General features: G+C 44.4%; 1 protein-coding gene across 6 annotated transcripts in view; it reads right to left on the bottom strand.

Annotated features, from left to right (window-relative positions):
• The window catches only part of MAP7 (microtubule associated protein 7), a 179,118-nt gene that overhangs the window by 71,364 nt on the left and 84,758 nt on the right, over positions 1-22,996 (bottom strand). For all 6 annotated transcript variants that reach the window (XM_074990495.1, XM_074990493.1, XM_074990497.1 and 3 more), the window contains exons 2-3: positions 16,860-16,961; positions 9,892-9,969 (exon numbers count right to left, since the gene is read on the bottom strand). In XM_074990495.1, the coding sequence (XP_074846596.1) occupies positions 9,892-9,969; positions 16,860-16,961 (180 nt within the window). The remainder of the gene's footprint in view (positions 1-9,891; positions 9,970-16,859; positions 16,962-22,996) is intronic.

Here is a 22,996-nt window from a genome sequence, read left to right as displayed (position 1 = left end):
GTGGACAAGTTTCCCGTGATTCCATAGTTTGCATTTTTTTCCACAGCCACAAGTCCTGGGTGTTCTGTGCTGATATTTAGCTGTAATGTAACCCTAAATGTCATCTAAGAGCCCAATAAGCAGTAATAATGCTGCTAGACAATATTGACCTTCTGTGGTTTGGCAAATTCTTTGATTCAGCAGTCAGGTCCTGAAGTTGCTGCACTCAATTCAACCTGCACAACATTTTAATGGAACACTTATCTGGTGAAGTTGCTGAGTGAGGCTGAACTATTTTCAGACAAAGCGTACAAAGCATTTCTTCAGCATATAAAAGTGCTTTCGAAAACGTTGAGAACAATTCATAAAAGCAATTCACAGCAGATGATATACTATTTGGGAAAACCATGATTTTCTTCTATCTTCAACAAGATGAAAGAGTTCTGTGACACAGTGCTCTAAAATTTTGTTACCAGAATGGTACTACGTCAAAATGAAGTTCTTCTAAGGCCTTCTGATGGATATGTAAAAATCAAACTAATGAAAACACATGCTTTGTTCACAGTTTGAAAAGTTAGCTCCAGCCCTATATCATACAGTATAGGTGCTGAAAGTGCAGTTCTACTCTGAAAATTGTCAAAACAAAAAGCAGTCAAGTAGCACTTTGAAGACTAGCAAAATAGTTTATTAGATGAACTTTCGTGGGACAGACCCACTTCTTCAGACCATAGCCAGACCAGACTCCATATTTAAGACACAGAGAACCAAAAACAGTAAGCAAGGAGGACAAATCGGGAAAAGATAATCAAGGTGAGCAAATCAGAGAGTGGAGGGGTGGCGGGGGAAGGTCAAGAATTAGACTGAGCCAAGTATGCAGACGAGCCCCTACAGTGACTCAGAAAGTTCCCATCATGATTTAAACCATGTGTTAATGTGCCAAATTTGAATATAAAAGCCAGCTCAGCTGCTTCCCTTTGAAGAACGGTGTGAAAATTCTCTTTCAGTAACACACATACCTTTAGGTCATTGACAGAATGCCCCATTCCATTAAAATGTTGACTAACTGGTTTGTGGATCAGGAGTGTTTTGATGTCTGTTTTGTGCCCGTTGACCCTTTGTCTAAGGGAGTTAGAAGTCTGTCCAATATACAAAGCATCTGGGCATTGTTGGCACATGATGGCATATATGATGTTAGTAGAGGAGCATGAGAAAGTGCCCATGATTCTGTGAGTAACCTGGTCAGGTCCAGTGATGGTATTTCCAGAGAAGATATGGGGACAAAGCTGGCAGCGGGCTTTGTTGCAGGGAAAGGTTCCAGGACTGGTGTTCCTGGGGTATAGACTGTGGCTGTTAGTGAGGATCCTCATGAGGTTGGGAGGTTCTCTGTAGGAGAGAACAGGCATGTCACTCAGGGCCTTCTGGAGTATAGAATCCTGATTAAGGATAGGTTGTAGGTCTTTAATAATTTGTTGAAATTGGTCTAAGTTGGGGGCTGTAGGTGATGACCAGTGCTGGCTTTTATATTCAAATTCGGCATATTAACACATGGTTTAAATCGTGATGGGAACTTTCTGAGTCACTATAGGGACTCGTCTGCATACTTGGCTCAATCTAATTCTTGACCTTCCCCCCCACCCCCTGATTTGCTCACCTTGATTATCTTTTTCCGATTTGTCCTCCTTGCTTACTGTTTTTGGTTCTCTGTGTCTTAAATATTGAGTCTGTTCTGGTCTGGCTATGGTTTGAAGAAGTGGGTCTGTCCCATGAAAGCTCACCTAATAAACTATTTTGCTAGTCTTTAAAGTGCTACTTGACTGCTTTTTGTTTTGATAGTGTATGGACTAGCACAGCTTCCTCTCTTACTATTCTGAAAATTGTGTGTACAGTATATAAAAATGACATCATGATTGGGCTTTTATAATCATTCTGATTTAACGACAGATGAATTTTGTCAATCTTGCAAGTTTAAAAGATGGGATTTCCAACTTTTACAACTGCAATCTAAATCTGGGATCTGAGAGTCAGTGTTTTCTGTCTGGTTTGTGCATCTTCAACTTAAATATAGAAATCTGTCCTCTGCTTTATTTGTGCAAATCCCATTGTCTTCTATGCAGAAGTAAATGCAATCACCTAGCATGAAAGCAGAATTTGGCCCTGAATCTGTAATCTATCAAGCCTGTCCATGACACAGAAGTCAGGAAGCACCCAGCTCACTCTCCCATAGGACTGGAGTATAACAGTTGACCAGAGTAAGCTGTATAATTTCGTATATTTATGCACAGACTCTCTCTAGCTCTTGGTCTCTCACTGTCCTGGCTGGGCAGGCTTGAAAAGTTGCTGGCTATAAAGAGAGGTAGATAGCATTTAATGTCACATTTTTAAGGGAGCCTTGATAACTGATTGATGAATAGAACTGAAAAACCCCTCTTAGGGCAAATTCTCCTAAGTTGAAAATGTAATTAATTTCAATGGGAAAAAATTTTATGCGTTCCTGAGCCCCAAAATGTACACCCATTTATGCTAAACCACCACCAAATCCCATTAAATCCGGTGCAATGGGATGGGCAGGGCAGAGCAGAGCACAGGAATGCAGCCCGGCCTGAGGGCAGCTTAGGTTAAGTGGGGAGGGGGAGCTGCTGGGGCTGGCTGCGTGGGGAGCTAGGCAGGCACAGAGGGCCCCCGGCTGGCGATGCGTCTCTTGTGTGGCGGAGAGGCCCCACCGGCAGCAGCTGAGGCGGCGGCGGCAGGCGAGCCAGGAGCTAAATGGGAGGGAGCGCCACAGACGGCGAGCAGTGCCCGAGGCACAGTTTTGCAGGACAGGAGTCGGCAGGCCCCTAGCCACCTGGGGGGTGAGCAGCAGCAGAGGGGCTGGGATGGGCTGCGCGCCCAGCATCCAAGTCTCACAGAGCGGCATGTTCTACTGCCGGGACTCGGACGAGTCTACCTCCCCGCACCAGACTGCCGCCCTCTCGCAGGGCGCCACCGCCCCCCTGCATGGCCTCTTCATCAAGACCAACGCAGCCGACTCCTTCCCCTCAGTGCTTGCCTACCAGAGCCTCCAGCCTCCAAAATCGGTCCTTGTAAATGCGAAGAAATGCCTCGTAAGCTAAAGTAGGGGTATTAAATGAAACTCCTCAAAGTCGAATTCTCGTAATTCGAATGGGTGTATCTCAGGATATGACTGTATATGAGAACTTTAAGAAGAGCACGAGATATTGAGAGACTTGTGGCAAAAACATCTTTCACTTTTGCTGTTTTCTTGACAGTCAGTGGCACTTCATGGCTCCAACATTAGTATGAGATGAAAAGCTCACGCTGTGGTTGGGACAGAGGAAGCCGTGCTAGTCTATACACTATCAAAACAAAAAGCAGTCAAGTAGCACTTTAAAGACTAGCAAAATAGTTTATTAGGCGAGCTTTCGTGGGAGAGACCCACTTCTTGGGACAGCTAACTTGGCATGCATGTCTCTTGGCTCTACAAGTGGACATATATAAGTCATAGCAGCAGCACAGTAAACTGAAGAGGAAAGAGACAAACTCATTCAAGAGAAGAAAGCATTAGGAGCAGGAGTAATGGACCTGAGCACTCTTGTGGGTGCTCCTTTTGAGTCCATCCATGCTGATTTGCTGGATAAAACATTCTGAAGATTACCAGGAGAGGAAGAAAGAGCAAGCAAGCAAACAAAAAAGACTGTCAGCTGATAATCTGGGCCAGCACGAGTTCCACCTTCCCCCAGTTTTTGAGATTCTTACTGCTTTTATACAGATTAAAATGTTTTCTTTTCCAGTGTTAGAGAGTCTAATTAAGTATTAGCTGATCATTATAACACAGAAGCAGCTGTCGGAGAGAATGTCAGCCAGCCCGCCCAGTACTGAAGTCAGGCTTACTAGGCGAAATGAACAGTTGTAATTAAACTCACCAGTTTAAACGAAGGAGAGCTACTCTAATTAAATTGTGAAAGGATTATAGCATTTTTTTTTCATCCCTCTTACTAAGCAAAAAATCAAGGTATTTGCACCCAAATAAGCAGAGTTCAAAGTCAGCTAATGGTCGCATTTCCACACAACTTTCTTTTAAAAACTGTTTAAAATATGGCTTATTCTGATTTACTCTGTCATTTCATAAAATAAATATTCAATAGTACACAGAGCAAAAGCAGCACACTCATGCTCTGTTTAGGGAACCAGGGACGGAGGTCACAACACAGAGAAGACCAAACAAGAGCACCAGTGGTGGCTGTTCTAGATTCACAAAACAAAGACTTCTCCAATACAAATGTAGTTATTAAGTGTCAGCAGGAGCCAGGCCCCATGATCACACCTCAGCATCCTGTGCTCTACCTACCTACCAACCTTGCGGCTCTGCCTGCAGACCTTCAGGAGGTTCTGCGGAGTATCAGTTTAATTTACCAAAGCTTAACTGATAATGAGGACCAAGTAATTAGACAGGGATTTCTGAGATGCTGGGGTGACATCTGTCCTGGGAGAAGAAGGGACTATTGCTAAACTGATGCATAAGTAGGCATACTTCTAGGAAGCCGTTCCATCAAAGAGCGGAGAAACAGACAGAAACCCAAAGTTCATGGGCAGAAGGCAAATAATAGATTAAGGTGATCCACCTGATCCTAACACCACATCAGGGACACCACCTTCAGTGTTCAGCAAGCAGAGACGCACTATCAAACTGTTGCTTCAGATGCTGCCCGAATAGCTATTGTGCTCTTTGTCAGTCTCATTGTCATCACTGATGTCATGACATCCTATGTCAGTGGCCTGAAGGGAGGGGGCTAGGTGTGTGACTTTCTGGGTAAAGCACATTGGTCATATTGAGCAATATGCAGTGACAGTAGGGTGCTGTTTGGAGTCGAAACCTTACATCGGAGGGCACGTCTACATTTTGAGCTGGTTTGATGTCCAGCTCAAGGAGCTATTAACTCAGGAGATGGAGCCAGCAGGCTGAAAACAGGGTGTAGCAGCAGCTGGAAGAGAGGATAGCTGCCAGGAGCGTGGGTGTGTCTGGGACACTGCATATCATCGGGGCAGAGAACCCTCAGCCTGCAGTCTGGATCTGGACTCCGAGACGTGGGGCTCCTGTCCTCAGCACTTGGCCCGTGGCAGGGTTGAGGGTGCTGTAACCTTCCAGCTCTGTGTTTTTGGGGAACCACAACAGCCACCTGTCAGCCCTGTGCTCTCGGGGAGCCAGGGAGCGATATTCATGGAAAACAAATCTCCTTTTCGCAGTCCTCTGCTTGAATCAAAGACAAAGCACTACAACTGGCAGAGGTAGGCACACCTAATCCCACCAACAAGGGTGACTGGATTAAGGAAACAACACTAGCCTCATTTGCATTGAAGATAGAATGGAGAAACATCTCTATTAGCATAGAGAAGGGAAAAAAGCTTTTCAAAAGCAGGAACTGCACTAAACTATGGGATACTGAAAGCTGGGAAGCACTCTCTGATGGGAAATCTCTGCTCTGGGTGCTTATGAACCCAGGCCTGCTTACACACAAATTAGCCATTATCATACCAATTCTGGTAATGGATCCTACTGATACCCAGAATACTGAAACTGCCTAGTTGCACTGTGAGCTCCTTCAGGGAACATCACCCAGCATGATCAGTCTCTATTGTCTCACTTCTATTAACCCATAGTGAAATCCAGTGTTCTTCTTGAATTATTGTCCTGTTCCTACAAAAACACCTACTTTTGCTCAAGAAACTGTTCTGATGCCTGGAGGTAAACTCTACATCAGTTCCATTAAGAATTCATCATCTCCTGCCTGATCATGCTGGGGGCTCTGCTTGTCTCTTGCCCTCTGGACTCCCCAGCTACCATCACCATCTGGAACCCCAGATCACTGTAAACATCACAGAGTGGTGAGATCTCCCGTTGTCTTTCTCTAGGCACAGCCTCCTAACCTTGCCTTATGTAATTAGTTAGATGGTTTGCTAGCCCTAACAATTGTAATCAGTTTCTTTAGTATTATAACTTAAATATGTATTCACTACCCAAAAATACATACATTTCATTGTTAAACTTCTCTCTTTTTTTTCTCCTCTCAAGTTCACTCATCCTCAGGGGTGTTGTTTTGGCTTCCCCATTCACTCTGCAATAATGTTTCTTGTACCCAAGCTAAAAGATCCCTGTGGTGCCCAGCACTCCTGTGGGGTTTGCCCATCAAATGGGTTACTAGAAGAATGATTGTGCGGTGAATGTGGGGATTGGAGAGGGGGTGCTGAACTGGGATGGCATAGGAGGGTGGCAGCGGAGAGTGCTGTTTAACCCTGCCACTGAGCCCAAAGGCACATAAGGGCCACAGCTTGGTACTGCTGTAAAACCCAACTCACTGAGTACACGGACATATAAGGTGTCAGCTTGTAAGTGCTGATTAACTGGTCCTCTCAGATGGGCTCGGGGGACTGGGGGGGGCAGCAAGAGAGAGAGTGAGTGAGTGAGTGAGTGTGTTCGTTCACATTCATCTGAGTCCAGGGTGGGAAGAATTTACTCCTGTGGACCCTGGGCCGGGCAGAATAGCCCCATTGGGAGGGAACTGGCAGGAGGGAGAAGTGAAGCTCTCTAGGAACACTAGTAACACAAGCAGCACACTGACAGAACTGCTCACCTCCTCCTCCACACGGCACCAAATAAACGAGCATACCCCAGAGTAACAGGCAAGTCTGGTAACAATGCAGAGCCTCAAGCACCGGATCAGGCAAGGGGCAGGAAGCTGCTCTGGGCACCGATGCTGCTCACTGCCGTTCTCCGAGCTGGAGGAAGAAGAGGGGCAGCAGCAGCAGCAGCCTTGGCAGCAGTGCCCAAAGGCTTCCTCCTGCTGCCCTGATAGGCCAGAATTCCGGCCAATCAGAGCAGTGGAGGGAGGTGCCTGAGAGAAGAGGGAAGCAGCACAGAGCATACACATCCAGGATTGCTGCCCAGGTAAACTGCGCCCCCATCACCCAGGTCCTGTGCCCTCCAACCCCTCCTGTGCCCCTCCCATCCAAATCCCCACTCCCTCCTGCTTCCTGCACCTTTCCGCCCACATTGACTCCCCACCCTTCTCTTTTCCAGACTCCTCATCCCCACCCTTCCCCCTCCTTTCCAGATCCTGCCCTCCAAACCCTCCTGTACCCCCCTTGTTGCCCAAATCCCACACCCCGCTCCTGCACCTCCATTCCCTCCCAGACCCCACACCCCATGCCTGGTCCTGCGCCCCTCTTCCACCCAGACCCCACACCCCAAATCCACTTCCTGGCAGCCCCCTCCCACACTGAACCCCTCATTCCCCTTGTACACCAGCCCCAGAGCCTAGAGAGGCCCACAAAGTGTACGAGCTCTGCCCCTCAGGCTCTGGACTGGTGTGTGAGGGGAAGGAGGGGAGTGTCACCTTTTTTATTTTTTGGTCACACACCCCATCTGTAAGACCCTGGTTGTTTGCTTGCTTCTGACTTGTGTGGCTCCTGACCCAAAAACATTCCCCACCCCAGGGCTGCATGCTCAGGGTAGCTAGCCTCTCCCTGTTTTGCCCCAACTACATTCTGTTTTTAGAGCACTAACTCAGTGAGAGTTCAACTGGGCATCACACCAACAGGTCTAAGTACAAATATATCCTCACTGTATGGCTGCTATTCCTGCTGCTGCTGCAGTGGCTGTGTTTGTGCAATTGTGTACACCCTTTCTTGGCTGAACTCTGGTCGCTTAATGACACTGCTGTAAACAGGCACTTGCTATGAAGGGGTTTTTTGTGTATCCTGCCTGGCCTAAATTTCAACCAAGCTCCCTGCAGTCCTCTTGTTTAACGCCAAGCTGAGAACAATCCCGGCTCTTGATTTTATTTAGACTTTCATTTGCAAGGCCCAATTGTCAGCATCTGTGAAGGTAATGGGAGCTGCGGGTGCTCCGTGACCATCAAGATCAAGGCTTTTATTTGTTTATTTATTTATTTTTACAAGATGGGGAGCATGTCAGAGGTCAGCGGGGCACCAGACGACATAGGCATGATTTCCAAAAAAGTGCACATTGCATGTCAGCTGCTGCATGAGCCGCAGAAAGCAGTGAAATGGAGGCATAGCTGACAGACTTCTGTCTCTTCCACCTGCCTTTAAAGGCCTCAGGGAATGGAGCGTATTATGGCATGACTCTTTGTTCACATGCTCTAATATGCAACGTACCCTAGACCTATGCTGTCAGACATTACACCAAAAATTCCTAGCAAATGAACACCACGCTGCCTTTCAAGAACTCATGGTCATCACATTTGACATTCAAATGGCTTCTCATTTCCCCCAACCAAGACATCAATGAGAAAAACAAGCAGCTACTTGAAATTCTGGGGAGTGCAAAATTTTCTGAAATGAAATGGCAAAACATTTTGCCACTCTTGTGCAGATCTAAAAATTATTCTGATTTATTTTCTAAACTTTTAGATTTCACAGCTATCACTCAGTTTCATTTAACAGGAAAAAACATGAAATGCAGAAACTGGCAATTATCCACTGAGCACACTGACAACAGGCTGCTTTAAAATGCATCAATAGATCCAAGTGTTTTTACTCAGACAAATCTTTGTTAATCTCTTTGCCTTTATGATATATAAATAGGACAAATTCAGCTCTTAGTTTTTGCCAGTGCAAACATGGAGGAACGCCATCAAGATTAGTGTTCTAAATGAGATACAAATTAAGAAAATAGCTGCTTGTCAATTAACCTTGGTGTAAATATTCATCTGGGTAGTTTGGTTATGAGTGCTGTGCTTGCTACATATTATTATTATTATACATTATTATTATTGTATGCAATCAATACACTAAGTAGCAAAAAAAAAAAAAAAAGAATCTGATCAAGTAAAAAGGAAAACCCACACTGATAGCCAAAATTCAATCATAATACAAATACAACACTGAATTGTGTTCAACATATGAGGAAAAAATCTGCTCTGAGTCTGGAGAACTTCCACAACAGTTGGTGGAGCTTTTTGGCATTTACACTGATGTAAAGGAGAGCAGAATCTGGCCAATTTAGTTCAACTAGAGGCCCTGTTTCAGCTCCACCTACAAGCAGAAGCAGGGCTGGATAAAAGTTCTGGACAGGAACCTGTTGTAGTACACACACAAAACATATGAAACAGACCTCACGCTGCCAGGGGCAGAAGCTCCATTGGGGGCTGGGCCAGGCCGCACGCTGGCCAAGGGAGGGGCTGGGGATGGCATGGTGTGTGTGTGTGGGGGGGGCGGTGAGCCGTGGAGGGGCCGGGCTGAGCACTGCGCTGGCCAGGAGAGGGGCTGGGGCTGGCAAAGTGGAGGTGGGGGGCTCTGTTGGTGGGGCTGGTACAGTGCTGGGGTGGGGGGAAGGAGTCACTCCTTTAGGGGGACTGGGCCAGGCCCAGCACTGGCTGGGGAAGGTGCTGGGGCTGACAGTGTGTTGGGGGGGCGGGATCTGTTGGGGGAACTGGGCCAGGCCCCATGCTAGGTGGTGGGGGGGAGGCACTCTGTGTGTGTGGGGCGGGGGGGCTCCCTCAGGAGACTGGGGTAGGTCCCACATGGTGCACAGGGAGAGAAGGGTGCATTCAGGGTCTAGCCTGGGCCCCATGCTGGCTGGGGCTGGCACAGTGGCATGTAGGGAACCTGGTAAAACCTTGCCTGGACAGATAGATGGATGGACACAGCAAAAATAATACATTACACAGGGCTTTAAGACACATGTAATAGGCTCCGTAATGCCAAATACCAGAGTATGCATGAACACAAGACCTACCCTCACGATGTAATGAGCTATGTAAATGAATAATATTGCCTATTAATTACAGGATTCTTCCTTATACTGGTAAGGATAACATATTGCACTGTAAGTTACTTCAACCCAAAAATTATAACCGTGAAAATTATAGCTTGCTAAATAACATTATGTCTCACCTAACTGCTTTTCCCGTTCCTCTCTCCGTACCCTAGCAAGCCGTTGTCTGTCATCAACTTTTAGTACAGGTGGACGATCTGCAACAACAAAAAACAAAAAGGAAAAAGATTAAGATCTTACATTAGAAAATTCAAGTTTACTATAACAGAAATCACTAGCTAGAATGGTAGTCTCAAAACATACAGTCTCCAGACAGCTCTCACACACTAAATGGATAGTCTTGGTTTAATAAGTGTGAACCTGTTCCAATAATACCAAACTGAAAAGAACCAACATAAATGCTTCCTGAAAAGTCTATGGCATGGTTTCCCAAACTGGGGGTGCATGAAGAAATTCCGGGGGGGTGGGGGACATGAGGCGATCCAGACCTACCACCCCATCATTCCCTCTACTCCAAGAAAAAGCCAGCCTTTGTTCCCAGCTCTCAGCCCCTGCTATTTTACATGGGTGACCTGGCGGAGCTGCTATAAAAAGCAGACAGCTGGTGAAGACCCAAGTGGAGCTAGCTGCCTTCTGCAAAGGAGTGTGAGTTGGGAGTGTGGGGGAGGAAGGAAGATAGGGTTCGATGAGGGACTGGAGGAGTCTGGCTCGGAGAAAAAGGAAGGATGGGGGTAAAAGCCAGGGGCTGGTGGTGTCTGGGTTTGCAGGAGGGTAGACACTTGGGCGGGTGGCACATGGAGCTTGGGTGGCTGGCCCCAGCTCAAGTTGCTTAGGTTGGTGGGCGGGTGGCTGGCCCTAATAGTGCAGGGCTCGGGTGGCTGACCCACAGCTTGGGTGGGTGGGTCAGGAGGCTGGCAGGAAGGCAGCTGGCCCTGGAGTCTAGTGGGTGGCTCTGGCAGTGCAGGGCTCAGACGGGTGGGGTGGATGGCTGGTGTGGGCAACTCTGGTGCCTGGTGCGGGGTTCAGGCACACGGCCAGCTGGGGTTACAACAGGCACCCAAAAGGCAGGGGACTGAGCCAGTAGGCTGGCCAGTCCATAGTCTGCCTCCAGACTGGGATGGTGCTGGCACAATGTCTGGTACTCCAGCCACGGCTGCAGCTGGTCTCTGCAGGGCCCAGGCCGAGCCTGCAGCCCTGGGGCCATGCCAGCAGCCCACTCGGGGTTGAGCTGGCTCTCATGGGGCCAGGGCTAGGGCCATGTCAGCCCAGCAGTGGTTAAGGTCCAGCAGGAGGTAAGAGTCCCCGGGGCTGGGCACTCAGGCTCTGGCAGTTGATGCACGGCTCAGGGTGGAGTGGCACGGCTCCACTGAGTCTGCTATCTGCTATTTTCCAGACAACTTTTCTGGCAACCCTATTCATAAATTAATACACGATGCATTGAATGTTGATGTTGACACATTGCCAGAAGTATTGCAAGAACAAACACTCAAAATAAAATATGATTCAAGTGCAAAAGATAATTTCGAAAACTCAGGCTTGATGGAATTTTGAATAGAATATTTCCCAACATACTCGGAAGTTGATAAAAGTGCCACGTATTATTCTCTCATTTTTGTCAATGTACCTCTGTGGAAAAAAACTAAATTTAGTCACATTAAAAATAAAACAAAGAAACTGACTGGAGGTCAAAAAGTATTTGCTTTCCGCACTTTCATCTTTCAAACCTAGGATTTCTTAACTTGTGAAGAAAATGCAGCAGCATCCTTCACATTAAATTCATTTTGTTTCTGATGTGTTTGATGTTAAATTACATTTTTATTAAATTTTTGGTCCAAGAAAAACTATTTGTCCTTATTTTTAATTTTAAATAACATTTCTATATCAAGTTTTTGTGTTTATTTTAAATTACAAATTGGATTTTTTATTAAAAGGGGGGTTGGATGACGGTAAAGAAGAAGTGGGGGGTGTGAGGGTCTCAAATATCAAGAGGTGGCATGACCACTGGTGTATGGTAATATGGAAGGTTGAGCCCCCTAATGTGGTTGGCTGTTCTTGAGACAACAAACCTAGATTTTTTTTTTTTTTTTAAAAACAGCTTTATAACTTAGAGACTGACTTCAAACTAATTGTGTGTGGGGTGAGGGGGGAACAGTTTGGAAAAAGGAATCAACTAATCTCAAAGATGAATTACAGTAAGATGTTTAGTAATATGGATATTTCTGGAATTTTTAAAAGAGATGGTAGACTCAACAAAGCTTAATGTTAATCATGTAAGTAATATCATAGTACGATTAAAAATAAGCACAAGCTAACATGCTTTCCTGAATCAATACTTCCATTGGCCCATAGGTCATTTATTCTGTTGGAAAAAATATCATGTATTTTGACTTGGGAGTGGGTCTGAATCTGATAGGACAATAGCATGAAATATCTTATTGATGTTACACTGTAATTTCTAATAAGACAATGCATCTTATTCTGAAGCCCCTCCTTGAGGCTCAATCACACAGTATGCTTACTGTACTGTAAAACAGCCATTAAATGGCAAAAAAAAATGTTTTGAGGACTGTTGAGAAGTGCAATACATGGAAAACTAGGCTAGAACTTGACACACTACAGGCAGTCCCCAACTTACGAACACATCGACTTATGACCATTCGTACTTACAACCAACCTCCCATTAACCCCACATTACTGTACTGTATAATACTTTCCAGTTGAGAACCATGTAAGTTTAGCTTTTTTTTTAAAACAGGGCAGGCAGCATGGCATGAGAACTAGAGCTCAGTCATGGTGGCAGCTGACCTGTTGTCCCCAGACCCCTGGGTTTGAGTTTGGTTCTCAGCAGCACGTTGTGTTTGTGTGTCTGTGGTTGGGCAGTGCATTTATGTTTCATTCCCTCATATATTTTGCCCTTACAGTATTTTCTGTGTTTGCTTGTGGCCATCATAGCAAGGAACAGGAAAAGCGCTAGTGATAAGGGTGGTGAGAAAAGCGAGATGAAAACTACTGATGTAGAACAGAAAACAACAAGTGAGGCAATATGAAGGGGGTCAAACAGCATCCTTCATGGCACATAATTTATACCTATTAAAATCCACCATAAGCACCATTATAAAGGATAGTTATTGCATTCGTGAGCAGTGAAAGAGTCCGCACCTATGAAATCAACAATTATAACAAAGAAAACAACAGGTCCCATCCATGACATGTAAAAACGAAGTGCTTTGGATGGAAGGCCAAATTCAAAAATGCATACCATTAAGCCTCAAGATGATATAGGCTAAGGCTCACAGTCTTTTTGAAGACTTAAAGAAAAAGGAGGGATACGACTACGACCAAACTTTCCGTGCCAGTTGCATCAAGAATCGTGCAAAATTTCACAAGGTGAAAGTAAGTGGGGAGGCAGCCAGTGCTGATTTGAAAGCAGCAGAAACTTTCAGAGAATAATTGAGTAAGTTGATGAAAGAGGAAAATTATTTGCCAGAACAGATCTTTAATGTCAATGAGACAGGTCTCTTTTGGAAGAAAATGCCCAACCGTAGCTACATACAAAAGGAGGTAAAAACTATGCCGGGTTTTAAGGCTTTCAAAGACCATCTAACAGTCTTGTTAGGAGGGAATGTTTTTGGGTATAAATGGAAACCGTTCTTGATTTATCATTCTGAAAACCCTAGAGCCTTCAAGAATATCAGCAAGGCTACTTTACCAGTCCACTATTGTGCTAATAAGAAAGCATGGATGGCGCTTACACATTTTGAAGACCGGTTCATGAACTGTTTCATCCTTGAAATCAAGGCATATTTTCTGGAGAAAGGAATACCTTTCAAAATGTTGCTTATTTTGGATAATGCTCCAGGTCACCCTAATCATCTAAATGACTTACACCCCAACGTTAAAGTGGTGTTTCTCCCTCCCAACACCACATCTATTCTCCAAGCCATGGACCGGGGGACATAGGTGCTTTAACAGCATATTATCTTTGCAAAACATTGGCAAAGGCAATAGCTGCCACAGAATGCAAACACACCAAAACATTATGTGAATTTTGGAAGGACTACAACATTCTGCATGGGATAAGGAACATTGATACTGGGTGGGAGTAAGTCACTCAACAATGTATGAATGGCATATGGAAGAAAACCCTAAAGAGATATGTCAACAGTTTCAAAGGCTTTGAGAAAGAAAAGGCACTAGAAGAAGTTTCCAATAAAATTGCACTGCTGGCGAAAGAAGGGGATAATGAAGACATACACCAACTGGCTGAGGCTGTTGGGGAGGAGCTGAGCAATGAAGACTTAATGGAGCTGGAGCCGGAGAGGGTAGTAGAGGGAGAGAGACCAAAAGCCAATGAAAAAGAAGCCCCCAGAAATTTGTGATGAAAAGAATGGCTGCAGCCTTCAGCAAAATAAATGAAGTAATGCACATGTTTGAACAAATGGATCCTAATGTTACAAGATTCTCAAAAGTGGATCATTTAATTCAGGATGCCCTGGCTTGCTATAAAGGAATTTATAATGAGAATTAAAAAAGCCAAACTGTCCAGTCCAAAATGGATGTTTTTTTGTTTGTTTTTTTTAAGAAAGTCCCCAGTACTGCTGCCTCCCCCACTGAACCAATGCTGTCTACAAGCAAAGGCACTGCTGAAGTAGAAGATGAATCTGCTGTTGAAGATGATGTTAGTGTAGTATTGTCACCTACCTTTTCCAATTCCTCATATCCAATTAATTCAATTCATTCATCTTCATAATTATCAAGCCAAGTGTGCACGACAATACCAGGAATAAAGGTAAAGTTCATGGACAGTATTAACATTTACATTATTTTATTTACAATATTTATATCATTATTTATATTACTGGATTGCATTGTGTTTTGTATTTCATGTTCATCCATTTCAGTTTGCAGTTGCTGCAGTTGTGTTTTTTACCTGAGTTTCTGCCTTCATTGTTTCTTTTTTATGTTGTTAATTGTTGTTTTGTATGTGCTTTGTTATGTTTGGAGTACTAGTGAATTAATATTATAAACATTACTGGTTGTGGGAAGTTAATAGCTACTTGTATAAAGGTATTTCCAGCTTACAACCAAATCAAGTTATGATCAGGCGTTCAGAAAATAACCCATTTGTAAGTCAGGGACAATTTGTAATAGCTTTTCCTGGGCAGTTATGAGATCTGTAACAATTATGTTGACATCACAGTCAGTTTCTTATGTATGCTGTTGGCTTTTCCTTAAGTATAGCATGTATTTTATAACACTGTAGAATCTTATGCACCACATGTACACAACATGGTGCAATACCTAGACAAAATAAGAAGCTATTTTAACTTGACTGTGTAACACTCTTTCAAAATATCTATGAAATATCTCTAGGGGACCATATCACATAGGGTGGAGCACCAAAAATAATTAACATTGGTTCACTTCTTGACGGCATATGAAATGAGTTGCCATCTTCTATCCAGGTCCTGGAGGGCAAACATACATGAGACTAAAACTGTTGTCATAGTGGGCAGTTACTGGAAGCCTTGCTGGCACACACGGCAGTTGAGCCAGGGATTAACCAGGTATGACAAATGAACTATCAAGTCATCCTAGAACATTCTCTCTGAATTACTTTGTCAGAGGGGTGGGAAAATCTGCTTTGCCACTTGCTATTCTTTACAGTAAACTATTGATTTTACAGATCCTGATTTAGCAGACTTTGGGAACAATGGATGTCTGCCAGCCCTCCGGAGCTCCCCAAGTCTGCTGGGGTCCATAAAATCTTAACACCCCTCACCCACCACCACAAAAAGGTATATTAAGAGATTTACCACTGCCATGGCCTGGACGAGCTACCCCTCCTCCGCTGGAGCCGCTACATGCTCCTCCCACCAGGGGTGGGCTGCGTATGTGGACAGATGATATTTGCGTATGCGCCCCATCTCCTTTTGGGAGGAGCGTGTGACAGCTCCAGAGGCCATGGTGGCTTCTCCAGGTCACGCAGCGGGGCCCAGCAGCTCCAGCCACATGTGGTGGGGTCCCTTGCATATTCAGACAGTGGCAGTCAGTTCAAAATACTCATGTCCTGGTCTCAGAAGGACTGGGGCTTTAGAGGATTGTAAATATGCCAGTCTGTATGTTCATGTAACATTATTCTGCCCAAATCTTATTTATTGCAGTGAAGTGCTCTGAGATCTTCCACAGGGAGACAGAAGATGTGCTGCTAGGGGCTGCTGCTGAAAAGTCCCCTCAGCTCTCATTGGCCTAAATAGGAATGAAGGGTGTGCAGCTTCTTGAAGAAGGTGCTCAAGCACGTTGCAGGATCAGGCTGTTGGGTGTGGAAGCTACTGAGATGTCTTTGCGCTCATTAGGCTAAGGCTGCTTGTTTTATTACATTATTGAGATAATTAGACCTAACACAATTTCAGGGCAGAATACGCAAATGCTCAGTATTTTACCTGCCAAAGAGGAGTTCTCTCAGGTTATCAAGAAAGTGCTGGTCATGGCTCTCCGTACAAAGTTTCATTTGGAACTTAGAGCATGGATGCAACCCCACTGTGCTACAGTGAAGTCCTCCACAAAAGTTAATTTTTTTGAGAATATACAAGTAAATCTATAAAATTACTTTGAAAATGTAATTTAAATGGATCCCTTAAGAAGTTTAGTTCTCGGAGTCAGCCTTTTTTGTCTCTAACAATCGTAGCATGGAACCACAGAGAATCTTCAAACTTGCCATATCATTGCACAGGTTATGCCCTGGGCCCCTTTGAATTGCCATCAGAGCAGTGCTCCATGAACTCTGAGGGATGGGGAAAGAGGGACACACTATGGTATAGGATGCACTAAAGGCTGACTGCCCAAGGGCCTGCCCCTTCCCCCTGAGGTCCCATCCCTTTTGTGGGAACAGAGCTGCCTCCTCCCCAACACTGATTGTTGGCTTCACTGCAACTCAATAGGAATAACCATTCCTAATTATTTTCAACTGAAGTAGCAACTGAGGAAATTTCAGAGCCCAACACATTTTTTAACTTCTAGAGAAATAACAGCTTTTCTGCCATCTAGGCAAACATGCAGTGTTGGTAAGAAGTGTATACTGGCGCACCTGCTTTAGCTGTGGAGTTGATGGGGCTGTACCCTGCAGCAGCAGAGGTGGGGTGGCTAGATGAAGCAGCTTTTTTGTCTTGCACTTTAGTTTCTTCTGATTCTAAAATGAGGAGGGAAAGAGATTACTTAATTAACCATGCTATTAGAAAACAGTTGGGCTGCACTCCTGGTCTATGACATTGTAAGTTATACCTGTTACATAGCACTTAATTAGTAACTCTGTACACATACCTATTGTTTTAGAAAAAAGTATCCTACAACATTTTATGCATATCAATAGACCTTCCAAATATCCCCATAAAATGTCAAAACCATGTCCCATTATTTAGTCAGACAACCCTCCATTCAAGTTGAGAAACGATGTAAAACAGTGCTCCTAATACTGTCTCCGAATTGTCTATTCTGTGCTATGCTGCAAAAGACTGTTTTCTTCTTTCCTCTCAGTGATGCTAAAATCCACGATGTCATTACCCTGACCACCAAATGAAACCACTGCTTCCAAAACCAGCCACATCTCCCCAAACTCATCCACCTTCAAACACCTGCTCCTGATCCATTTCCTTCTGAGGTAACAGGCATGAGCTCTTAATCAGGGATAATAGCAGCAAAACACCAGAAGCAGGAACGGACTGAGATTGTCTAGAGATTTAGGAGTAGCACAAACACTGCAGCTAGAACTGGGCAAATAACTGATTGCTCAGTTCCATCTGCACACTGGAAAAATCAGAACATTTGATTCAGTTGCAAAAAGGTTCAGAAGAGGTCAGCAAATTGGAAAGGTCCAATCAACATCAGTATCTGCTCCCCCCACCCCCCGCCGTCGGTTTGAGGGGAAGAATTTAAATCCCAGATGAGTGTCTTAATCACCAGGCTGCAGAGTCATTCTCACTCTCTTTGACCCAATGACTTGTTCTATATTTGTACTAAGTGGAACAATAACAGAGTGGGGATTCCCATCCCAGAACAGAGGAAGGATTCAAACCTAGTTCTCCTACACCCAGGTAAGTGCTCTAATTATTGGGCTAAATGTTATATGGAGGAGGGGGCACGCAAACATACGTACATGTTCTTCAAACAGTTTTCTGAAGCTGGTCCTGAAAATCATGTTCCCAGTTGAAATTAGTTGGCTCAGATTTGCAAATAGTTTTGGGTTGACTGAAACTGCATTTATTATTGGCCTGAAAGTTTTTTTTCCCAGCTCTAACTCCAATTTACATGTTACCTAGTGTACATTCTGTAAAGGAAATTTATAGTACTATGAGTCCAATATGTAGAGCCCTGGGCAGATAGACATCAGTCTTCATAGGGTTCTATTTCACGGTACCTCAGCGGCTAAAGGAGATGAGTGTGGTGCAGCTCCCAGCAGCCAGCACCCATGCCAACGCCTCCTGCGAGCCATGCACCTGTACCTCCCCAACTGCATTTCTTGCCTGAGGTTGTACAGCCCCATTGTGGGCAAGGCTGGAAGGAGGTACACCCACACGGCTAAGAGGAGCTGCCAGCGTGGGGCACTGCCCTTTCCAAAAGTAGAACCTTACAGATTAGTGGATACCCATTTCTATCTGGGATAGCCACATGCAGAGACAGAAATTTGTATCCACGTGGGGCTCTGCAAACGTAAGACTTAGTGTCCTGTATTTATTGCACAAACATGAAAGGCTTCAAAGGCTTTTTATTTTACTAGCACACCATAAACTTGTTGTAGGTTCAGGTGACAGTTTAGGGTCTCATTGAAAGCCCACTGAAGTCTGTGGAAAAATTCTCATTGATTTTAATTGCCCTGGACCTTTGTGGGTCTGGAAAGAGATGCTTCTGGGCTCTACAAACTCCTTTATGCCTTCTGCTTAAGACAAACTGGAAAGCTTCACTTTCAAGTCTATTTAATCTTAGGCATAAATCAAAATGGTAACCATGCTCTGTCTATATGCGGTGAAAGCACCGGCAGTCAGATTTCATGTCTCTTTCTCAGCTAAATGGTTTGCATCTGCGACATACATTTCTACTGTCTGAATGAGTGGAGTTTCCTAGAGCTAAACTACCTGGGAAAATTAGAACAATGGTCAGACTACGTGGAAGGGGTTTAAAAATTATTTCCAATAGTTTGAACAAATTCTGACCAAGGAAAATGGAGAATAATGTTGGTTTTGACACAGCTTGTAAAAATCTGTTTGTTCAGCCACAAAAAAAGAAAAAATCTCATTAGAAATGAGAGCTAGAGAAATTTAATTGCCTTAGTTTCTAACACTAAGCAGTACTGCTCCATTAGGTTCACTTTACTAAGTGAAGCTTTTAAGTCCCAGCTAATCAGAGAAATGGTATTGAAAACATAATTTAAAAACTTTCAGAAAGCCCCAGGGGATTTCTTAGCGTTGTTTTGCTTGAAGACTCCATATACTTCTCTTAGGAAAAAAATAAAATCATTGAAGCACTCTCTGGAACGATGAACAAAGATTTTCTATTAAGCTCTTTACTGATACTGAACCCTGCATGAAGTGCTTTATTTCATCAGTCATACTTTAGGGTCGGCAAAATAGAAAGGAGTGTGATTAAGGCAGGGTGATCACACTGCGCTCTGGCAAATATGGGACATTGGCCTCTGGGGATGGAGCACGACTGTTGTCCGATGTCAGAGCTCCTCAGCGATGGGGGCTGATGCTCCCGGGTGAGGCACCAGAGATGTGGGCTCTGCAGCCTCCAATGGGGAGGCACCAGGGATGAAGGGGAGTGGAGGATGGAGCCTCCAGAACCCCCTGGTGGGGTGGGGGTTATTCCAAAGCCTCCTGGAAGAGGTTGGGGACCAGAGAATGAAGCAGGAGCTGCCTCCGGAAGAGTGGGAGGCTAGGGAACAAGGCAGCTAACTCATGGAGGGACTCCCTAGCAGTGGGAGCTTCCTGCCCAAAGTATAAATGAGGCAGCCACCCTGTTGTGGAGTTCACTGGCAGTGGGGGCTGCCAGCACGGAGTGCCAGGGAATGGGGCAGCTGCCCCACGGAGGCACTCTTCTGAAGCAGGAGCTGATGCCACAATGTGCAGAGCTCCATGGAATGGGGCAGCCACCCAGTGGAGGAGCTCCCGAGCAGCAGAGGCTGCCACCCCAAGACACAGGGTGACAGGGAACAGGAGCCCCACAAAATATGGGACAATTTGTCTGTTATCTTAAAAAACTCAGGATGTCTGTGAGACAGCTTAAATGGAGGGACTGTCCCAGTAAAAACGGGATGGATGGTCACCTTAAAGTGACCAAGGAGCTTAATGGCGTCTACAGCTGGCCTTCAAATGAAAAAAATAGAAACTGAAAATGTTCCGATTAACATATTCATTCCAAAAAGCTGGGGTGATCTGGAGAGCATTTTTTAAAGAAAACATTTTTTTTTGCTTTTTGGAAAAAAAATTGAGTGTTTAGAATTTTTAAAGAAAAGTTAACCAAAAAAACCTGGCATTTTTGACCAGCTCTAACAAGCATTATCTATGCAGCCAGCTACAGGTATTGTCTACATGGCACCTGTAGGCACGCCTCCCAGTTAGCTTGACAGACATGTACTAGTGTACAACCAGCAGCAGTAAGGATGTTGTGGCATGGACAGGCACAAGTACAAGCCTGCCCATGGACCCAGAGGGGCAGGCAAGTGGCTAGCCTGTGCCACCATCCATCATGCAACATCCACACTATTTTTAGCAAGCTGGTGCAGTTGCCTCCACCTGTACGGATAAGCTGTAGCTGCAGACCTACTGAGAAGCTGAAGCAGCCGCCAAAGCTGTAGTGCAGACGTACACAGAAGTTAAGAAACAGAGAGCCAAAGTCATCCTTGTAGCACCTGGCTAGGGCTGGCTCTATTCACAATACTGTAGTAAAAAGCAGTATACTGGAGGTCCGGACCTGTGAACGTTTCCATTGTAAAGGCAGCTCTGAGAGATCAGTATCTTGTTATTTTAATGTCCTATTGGATGGGAACTTAGCCAAAGAGTTTGTCCACTCAAACAATAAAAATAATGTTACATCATTTCAGACACATTTTGCCAAGCCCTTATATCCACACAAACCTTCTAAAAGTACAAAAAAATTAAAATACGCAACTCAGTGGGTACTTAGCCTCTAAACCCACCATTCTGAAAACAGTTCATTTGAAACAGTTCAATTACAGGCTGTGTAATTACTTTAGTTATAATCACCTTTTTTTTTTTTTTTTTTACACTGCTGCGTCACTGACAACCCACAAAGAAGCTCATCTTCAAAGCCTAATAGTTTTCCCAAAGCTTGCCAAGATACGGGACTTAGTATAAGCCGAAAAAACACTAATATAATACGACAAGGAGTTGAGGAAGCACCCTACATCCAGCTCAACAGCTATGAACCTGAAGTGGTGAACAAGCTCACATACTTGTGTTCTACTATTGCAGTTAACCTTTCACTCAAAACAAAACAACTTTTGCAAATTAGAAAGGCTACCCACAACAATGTCTGGACCGGGTAAGTGTGTATGGTAAAATATCAAACTGAAAGAACACACGAAGATCTGTATTATGCATGTGCTTTCAGCACACTTTTGTACGGAAGTGAGACCCATATACTTTCACCAGGAATAGAGGCTCAACAGCCTTTGTATGTGCTCCCTTTGTTGGATCTCTGGAATCTCCTGGGAGGAGAGAAGCATCAGAAAGGTAGCCGTGTTAGTCTGTAGCCACAAAACCAACAAGAAGTCTTGTGGCACCTTATAAACCAACCAGTTTTTTGGACCATAAGCTTTTGCAGGCAAACACCCACTTCATTCGATGCATGTGTCTGGAAGGACAGAGTCACCAACAGTGAGTTGCTCAAACAGATCAGCATACCCAGCATGCAAAACCTCCTCAAACAGAGATGGCTCTGCTGTCTTAAGCATATGTGCCAAAGGAATTACAGGAACATCCCAAAGGGCAGCCTTTACAGTCAACTGTAATCTGGAAGAGACCCAAAGGGTGCCAAAATTGCATTTCAAGGACATGCGTGCAAGCAAGTACTGGACATAGATGTGGATAAATGGGAAGATCAGACACAAAACCACAGCCTTTGGAAACAGGATTTTAAAGGTTTCCAGAGTTGTGAGAGGAAGCCATACAGCTTAGCAGAGGAGCTCACAGAAAGCAGAGCCCAGAGGGCTGAAACCATCACCTTTTAATGCGAGGGATGTAGCAAAGATCATCTCTCGAGTCAGTCTCTTCAGCTGTGGCTGCCATAAAACCAAGTGAGTTTCTCTCAGGAGCATATACCCATAGGTCTCTCAAGACTGAAGGATGGCTACTACTAATCTCAATTTATATCAGTACTGAAACTCTGTTATGAAAAGTATTATTTAGTAAGTGGTTTATTACTTCTTTCTGGCACATTGAGTGTTTTAGGCCCCAATGCTATTTGCAAGCTATATACGTTGTTAACTTTACTCATATGAATAGTTTCAGTAACTTCAGAGGGATGGACATCTAGTAGATATTGGGAAGCATGTGTTAATGCCATTGTAAAAGGCTCTGATAAGACCTCAGATGGAATATTGCGTACAATTCAGGTCAACCTTGTTCAAAAAATAAATTCAAATGGCAACAGGTGCAGAGAAGGGCAGCTAGACCCATCGGGAAAGACAGACTAACTTACTGGGACACTAGAAGAGCTTGTCTTATTTATTCTAGCAAAACTAGGGCTGGAAGGTGATGATATTGCTCTTTGTAAATATCGTGGGAGAGTAAACACCAGGGCTGTGTCTACACAGCTTTCCCCTTTCAGAAGAAGAATGCAAATGAGGGAGATTGAAAATACAAATGAAGCACTGATTTACAAATCTTACTCTTCATTTACATAATCTCATGCGATCGTGCTTCAAAAAGACTTTTCCAAAAGCAAAAACAGCTGTGTAGACAGGGTTCCTTTGTGAGAAAAAAACCCCCATATTCAAAAGAACCCTTCCTCCTGAAACGAACAAGGAAGAAGGGATCTTTTTCCGCACCCCGAAGTAACTTCATCTACATGGCTCTTTTTGCTTTTGGAAAAGTCTCCTCTGGAAACATGATCGCATGAGATTATGCAAATGAAGTGTGAGATTTGTAAATCAGCACTTCATTTGCATTTTCATCTCCCTCATTTGCATTCCTCCTCTGAAAGGGGAAT

This window comes from Carettochelys insculpta, chromosome 3 (genome assembly GCF_033958435.1).
Source record: "Carettochelys insculpta isolate YL-2023 chromosome 3, ASM3395843v1, whole genome shotgun sequence".
NCBI classification, from domain to species: Eukaryota; Metazoa; Chordata; order Testudines; family Carettochelyidae; genus Carettochelys; species Carettochelys insculpta.
The sequence above is the reverse complement of the archived record's forward strand: the minus strand, read 5'-3'. Positions and strand labels throughout refer to the sequence as shown.